The sequence below is a fragment of the Palaemon carinicauda genome, chromosome 26 (assembly GCF_036898095.1).
Source record: "Palaemon carinicauda isolate YSFRI2023 chromosome 26, ASM3689809v2, whole genome shotgun sequence".
Taxonomy (NCBI): domain Eukaryota; kingdom Metazoa; phylum Arthropoda; class Malacostraca; order Decapoda; family Palaemonidae; genus Palaemon; species Palaemon carinicauda.
This window is the reverse complement of record NC_090750.1, coordinates 40785531-40793030: the sequence shown is the minus strand read 5'-3', so window position 1 is coordinate 40793030 and position 7500 is coordinate 40785531. Positions and strand designations below refer to the sequence as shown.

Sequence of the window (7500 nt, the reverse complement as noted above, 5' to 3'; positions counted from 1 at the left end):
AAAGTGTTGAGCTTGATGTACTCTTGAATAAGAATCTGGTCAACATAATTGGTAGGCATATCCCTCCTTTCTTGTGTTGAAATAGAGTGAACGACAAACTCTGGGTTTGTGATGATTGTAGATGCATTTATTTGGAGAAACACGAAGCTTATCATCTTTGGAAGGGTAACCGATCAGATTTGACTTGGAATACTTATACTTAGCTAAGAGCTGTTGCTCAGAGAAATCATGGTTCGCCTGAAATGGAATACAATTTGACCACAAGAGAAACTTTTTTTTTTCTTTACAACGTAGGAATATAAATTATGGGCTATCTTTAGATCTGTACTCTTTGGTATATAATTAACACTTCCTCCGTTAACTAAACCAGATGTCTCTGTCACTCACTGTTCAAATGAAAAGGCAACCCTTTTGACTGACGTAGGTGCTTTACAGTAGGCAGAGTAATGAGAAACTCGATCTTCCTCATTTATATTTTCATGAGATTAGCTAAACTAAGAGTTTAGTTGTTTGGTCCAGTGAAATTCAAACACTCTTGATGGACCATGATGGTTATGGAGGTGTAGACTCTCATGCTATTTGTCCTTTGTTTTTATGACGACCACTGATCTCCTAGCTCCTAAGTTGCTGCTATTTTTAGTAAATTATGAAGAGCTTCTTATTTCTCTTGGAGAATTGGTAATGTTATTCCATTGGGTAAATATGTTTGCAGTAGCTGTAGCTAATCCAGCTATCTACAGCTCAATTTCTATAACGTTCATAACATCCAATGTTTTCGAATGTTTTTGGCAAAAAATCAAATATTTATGCTGAAGATAAAAATCTGTTCCCTAGTTTGCTGATTGGCTTTAGCAAAGGCCTTGAAGCATGTGATTCCCTTCTTCCAATTTCCAATGCTGTACAGAAATAGCTTAAATGTGGTCAGGAAGTTTGTATGATTGGCATTGCTTTTAGTCGTGCCTTTGATCATGTTAAAAATGATGGCCATGTTTTTAAACTTGAGCATATGAGAGTTGGTGGATCTTTTCTTACCATCATTATTGAATTTTTAGGTATTATTATTATTATTATTATTATTATTATTATTATTATTATTATTATCATTACTTACTTACTAAGCTACAACCCTACTTATAAAAGCAGGGGCCCCACCAGGGAAAATAACCCAGTGAGGAAAGGAAACAAGGAAAAAAATATTTTAAGAACAGTAACAACATTAAAATAAATAATTCCTATATAAACTATAATTTCTTTTAAAAAACAAGAGGAACATAAATTAGATAGAATAGTGTACCGAGTGTACCCTCAAGCAAGAGAACTCCGACCCAAGACAGTGGAAGACCATGGTTCAGAGGCTATGGCACTACCCAAGACTAGAGATCAATGGTTTGATTTTGGAGTGTCCTTCTCCTAGAAGAGCTGCTTACCATAGCTAAAGAGTCTCTTCTACCCTTATTGCAGAGTAGTTCTTGATTGCCACCTTAGTGACTATAAGAATATAATATCTAATGTTCTTCAAGTTAATGTTCTTGGCCCATTACTTTTTATACTATATAAGCATGATATGTGATTTGGCATAGAAAACAAGCTCGTTGCATATGCAGATGATGCTACTCTCCTTGCATCAATTCCATCTCCTGAATGTAGAATTGGGGTTGCTGAATCCCTTAATAGAGATCTAACTCAAATTAGGTCATGGTGCAAATGATGGGGCATGAAGTTGAACACTAACAAAAATCAAAGTATGATTGTAAGTAGGTCGAGATCGAGGACAGTGGCTCTTCAACATCAAGATCTCTGCATTGACATTTTTTTTTCTTTTTTTTCCTAACTATATACTCGCATAACTCTTTAAAATAATATGTGTGATTCTTGACTGTAGAGTTACTTTTGAGATCCAATTCAATTTCTTTCTTCTTCAACTGCATAAATATTGGCTCATTTAGATCTTTTTTAATAAGATTTTTGGTGATTTTTTATTTTTTCAATATATCCTGTTTTCGAGTATTGTTCTCCTGTCTGGTCTTCAGCTGCAGAATCTCATCTTAATCTATTTGAGGAAAACTAATGGTCTATCAAATTTCATAATCTTGAATTGGATATTATTCTCTGGCACTCTCGTTCAGTTAGTTTTTTATGCATAAGGTTTTTAATAACTCTTACCATTATTTGCATTAAGATCTTCCCAATCTGTGCCACCCTGTATGCAGTACTAGGTATGCAGTTAATTCCAGTAGTCTTGCCTTCTCCATCATAAGGCTCAATACCATACACTATTCTAGAAGGTTTACTCCACATGTGACCAGATTGGGGAATGGTCTAATAAAATTCGCAGTTCAATTTGGTTCAACTTCAAAAATTAAAAGTTTGGCAAATGTTTTCATGTTGAACAAATTGGCATGTCTCCTTTATAGTTTACATATTTCTTTCCTCACTAGGCTACTATCTCTGTTGGAGACATAGGACTTGTACAATCCTACTTTCCAAACTTAGTTTATAGCTTGGCTAATAATAATAATAATAATAATAATAATAATAATAATAATAATAATAATAATAATAATAATAACATATAAATAGTACATATAAAGGTCTAATATTTCTTCTGCTTAAATATTCATACAACCTTGAATGTGTAAGAGATGTACAGTACACGTAAAACTGCACAAAATAAATGAAGACCGGTCATGTATTCACAAACTGTTATTAGAGAGAGAGAGAGAGAGAGAGAGAGAGAGAGAGAGAGAGAGAGAGAGAGAGAGAGAGAGAGAGAGAGAGAGAGAGAGAGAGATTCCAATAGGCGTGAGTCAGATAGGTAATTATGTACATTTTGTTTTCATACACAAGAACATTGATATGGGTTATCAAGAATTATTTATGATCTACGCAGATATAGATGTTGGTCCTAATCTGTAAGATTATTTTTACAACCGAATGGCATTTGGCAAAATATCTAACTTCAAGAGAATGCCAAATGAATATCCAATCTTTGAAAATGCTCTCGGTAACAGATGGTTATCAAGTTGCAAGTTGCATATCCTATCATCATATGCCGAGTGATGTTTTTGTTATTTATTGTCAATCTTCAATCGCGTCCCCTAAAAAAAAGTGTGCTACCTTGAACTTCCTAATTATGATTGCTAAAACAGCATGTAAGTAATTAGTCGTGTTTCTAATCATTTATATTTACGAACTCATACTGAATTCATCTTGTCACTATTTAAAAGAACAAATCAAGAAGTCATAAAAGTGCTTTCACCAGTGTTATAAGATTAGCTACTAACTTCTAGAGTAACAACAACAAAATTGCTGATGCAACAATTTTTCAACATCAAGTGTATGTAGAGAATTACAAGTAATGAGTAGATTAAGTATAACATAAAGGATAAAATTTCATAAAACATCAAGAATCAGAAAAAAATAACAATTTTCTACTGCATGTACTTGCATATCCGTTATCCGTATGTAGAGTATGGTTAGGAGCCACACAGTCAGATCAAGAAAAGATACCTGAACATGTCAAAAGAAACACTTCCTCACCTGTTATGGAATTGAGGGTACCAGATCGTTGTTTTTGCTCAAAACTGAGGTTTAAAGGTGTGACGTCTTGACCTGCCTTTTCCGGAGAACATTCTAAAATCCCACCTCCTAGCACAGGCTGCTTTTCCTCCCTGTTGAAAAGGCACAATTACATTTATAACATTTTCAATTTTCAGGAAAGCCAGAAAGAATATAATGTATGTATGTATGTATGTATTTATATATACAAACCTATCTATTCTTATTTAAACAGAATATACTTATATATGGATAACATATATATATATATATATATATATATATATACAGTATATACATTATATATATATATATATATATATATATATATATATATATATATATTATTTATATATATATTTCGGCTTGTGTGTGGTTATGTATATAGGGAGGGCTGAAAAGGTCATAATAATAAATATTTATTGAAAAACTTGATAAGATAATCACCACATACATTCTGGTGGTGTTCGCTTGAAAAGAATGCTAATGGTTGGTGAAAAGTGTCCGGTTGACTGGCTTCGTTCAGCACAGTTAGTGAAAAGGACAATTTGGTCTTTGGGCCTATGTCTAGACCAGCAATCATGCACTGAAAATATTTTCCTGGTTAGCTCTTCAGATGCGGGAACGGTTTTTAAAGGACCATATAGAAGGGCCTTCATATTCATCATAAAACACTGAACAAAAATCTGGAGTCCTGGATGACAAACTAACTGATCAAAAGAACGTCAGCATCCTTTTGCGTCCTATTCTCTTAATAAATGAGACAATTAGCAATGTAATTCAATTTAAAGATAGTTATGGGATGGTCTACAATTTTGCAGAACTCATAATGAGGTTTCCTTGAAAACTAAAAACAGTTCACATACTAAGAGGTTAATACTTCTTTATACCTAACAACCGAGAGGTAACAATATACCTTATTTATAAATTACAATGTCAAACTATAAATCAAATCAACTGAGGAATCAATACGTATAGGACTATATAGATTTATTTTACATCTATTTACATAGAGAAGGATACATGTAAAGTATACTAAACAAAAGGTCTCCATGAGTTCGTATGCCATGGTTATAAGAATCAGATGTTAATTGAAGTAATAGCATAAGAATAATTTTATGCTTGTTTTCATGAAAACATTCAGTGTAAAATCTCTAAAAGATGAAATAAAAATTGTCAAAAAACACGGCTTCATAATTAAAATATTCCTAAAAATATAACTGTTATTGAAATGAGTTATAATGCACAAGGGCAAAATGAGAAATTAATCTGCAGTTTTTAGATTCTATTCCAAATGTTATTAACTTTCATCAGGACAGAGATTATTCAAAGTACATGCATTCATCTTTTGTATTCATATGCACATGATTAGTGATCATTTGATAATTTATACTCTCACACCAACAATTATTTACATAGAAATACATTCAAAAGATATAAACATCCATATCCATTATCATTAAAAAATTTGTCCTATTACTCTTGGGTACTTTCTTTGGTTATCCTAAGGCTGATAACAAGTGGCAAAATAGTTCCTTCTACATGCATACCCTTGAAGTATATACTGTACTGCGATATTCAAAATTATATTCAATTTCTTTTATCGAGATTGTTAAACTTTCTCCTAGTAAGGCAAATATGGAGATAAAGAATTCCCCTTAGAGGTTAAAAACCAGGATGGCAATAGACTTCCAATGGCTCCCGAGTCCTAAAATGACTTGGATTTTGTAGCACAACTGCATGAGTTATTGCTCACAACTCCCCACCCACTTTTTTTCTTTCATTCTCATACTGCATTTTCTTCCATACACAATAAACTATTAAGTAAGGATATGCCACCTCCTATTTTTGAAATTTCAAGATAGTCCAATTTGAATATATAATTTTACTCTACATGAATGACAACTATACAACAGTGAAGCGTTGTGTGGAACGCAAAAAGCTTAACACTTTGAAAAGAGGACTAGTTGTTATCTGCAATAAATTACGAGAACAAATGCCTAAAGTAGTTAATTTTCTTTACTTCTTTAATCTTAACACATACATACATACATACATACATACATACATACATACATACAGTCCATAAAATAAATTTTTTATAATAAAATGTTTTTATTTCTATAATCACCTGATATTCATATGGCTTCTTCTCCAGAAGCTCGTTTTACTCGACCTTTACCCGTAAAACATAGTACCGTAGCCCTCTCAATATGCAAAGATATAATACAACCACTGTAAAATCTAAAATGAAAATTTCTAATCCATGATACTTGAACACAGTTAGGCATGGGTCTAAACCCCTTAATGACGGAAATATAATGTTCCTTGTCATAAAAAAATTAATTGTCAAAATTCAACAATATCCAACCTAAGACTAGTCATTGACAGAACTTTTAGCATTGCACCAATCAAAATACACATTACATTGTCCTTGGAATGGAATATTGGTAGATTTTTTAAACCTATACGAGACAGACTAGATGGTTTCAGAAACCCTTTGTTTTTTAAGATACTGTATGCTGTATAATCTCCATTTGGTCAGATGTAGCACGGATGGCTTCGGATGAATCACTTTTGATAGAGGCAGTTTGTGCATATTGTTTTAGTACAGCAACCTTCTTGGACACCCTGATAACAGTTGCCACAGACATGTGAACTATTATGTCTGTAGCCAGAAATGAGTTATTAGCATCATCCTGCTATTAGCAGAAATCCTGTTGAACCATGGCAGTCGGTGGGAAAGATAGGAAGTAAAGAGTTCTTATTTCATGAGAGTAGCCTACTAAAACACTATGTAATCAAGACCACTAGACCCATGGAAGTCAGGCTAATGTAAGCAATCCGGAAGGTAAGTCAGACTTGCCTCCTATAAACGAAGGTTCGCTGACCTTATGAGAATAACAAAGTAATTTAAATACGTTAAGATCTAAAAACTCATCACTGACTTGACAGGTAAGGGAGTATTGGCGTGTCATAACGTTATCCACTAGCAAAAGGCAACTAATCTCTGCTCATCATTCATGAACTTGGCCTATTTTTTCGGATGTTTTTAAAACTAAAGTCAGTTGTTCAGTTTACAATGTTATACTACTCACAATGGTATATAAAACAGTATTTTCCCTTTTGAAAAAAAATTCAGTATTGAGGAACCCCTGAAATGCAATTAACACTTGATCACAATCTGAAAGGAGGATAAATCTCAACAACTTAAAACACATGTGTTTTCCTATACAAGAATGCTAACAGATCCAGTAGGAAAGCCCAGTAAAACTCAATAAACACTTAAAAACTGATAAGTACATTGATTCAAGAACACTCCCTATTCAATTACCCATAATTAGCATGTATTTGATCACCCAAATTGCAAAATGTATTTAAATATTTTTGTTTATGAGGCGCAATGATGGGAACAAGATTGGAAATCAAACTGAAAACCAAGAAAATATTATACAAGAGGTTAGTCATCAACCATTCAGTAAGATTCTGTATTATCGAAGGCTTAAGGCAAAAACGGGACTGGAATGGCTAGCCTTTTCTGAATCTAAAACAACAATATATCAAATTTATCCACACAAAGTTGGAAACTGAGGGTTAAAACCAGTATTGGAAGTGCCTATTTCCATAGATTTGGAAGAATAAAGAGCATCCAAAATTTTCTTACTTTTCAGGCCATGTCTTAGCAGCAAGTATATGTAAGGTTTGAAAAGGAGAAAATTCCTAATTTTAAGGTAGCCTCCTTCATCTCCCTGTATCGTAGGTTGAACTGATAAAAACAATTGATTTCCCGGGTTGCTTACAGCTGTACTGAATGCGGGAGATGATGCGTATGTGCGTGGTGGGCTCGTTTCTGTTAGAATAAGTACAGAACTAGTACACATATTTACCCATCTTGAATTACCTGTGATGAACTATTGGAAAAATGAAGAAAATTGGAAATGT

General features: G+C 33.2%; 1 protein-coding gene across 14 annotated transcripts in view; it reads right to left on the bottom strand.

The window, feature by feature from the left end:
• sei (seizure) overlaps positions 1–7500 on the bottom strand; it is a 337340-nt gene that overhangs the window by 73556 nt on the left and 256284 nt on the right. For all 14 annotated transcript variants that reach the window (XM_068349591.1, XM_068349589.1, XM_068349582.1 and 11 more), the window contains one exon: positions 3541–3671. In XM_068349591.1, coding sequence (XP_068205692.1) covers positions 3541–3671 — 131 coding nt within the window. The remainder of the gene's footprint in view (positions 1–3540; positions 3672–7500) is intronic.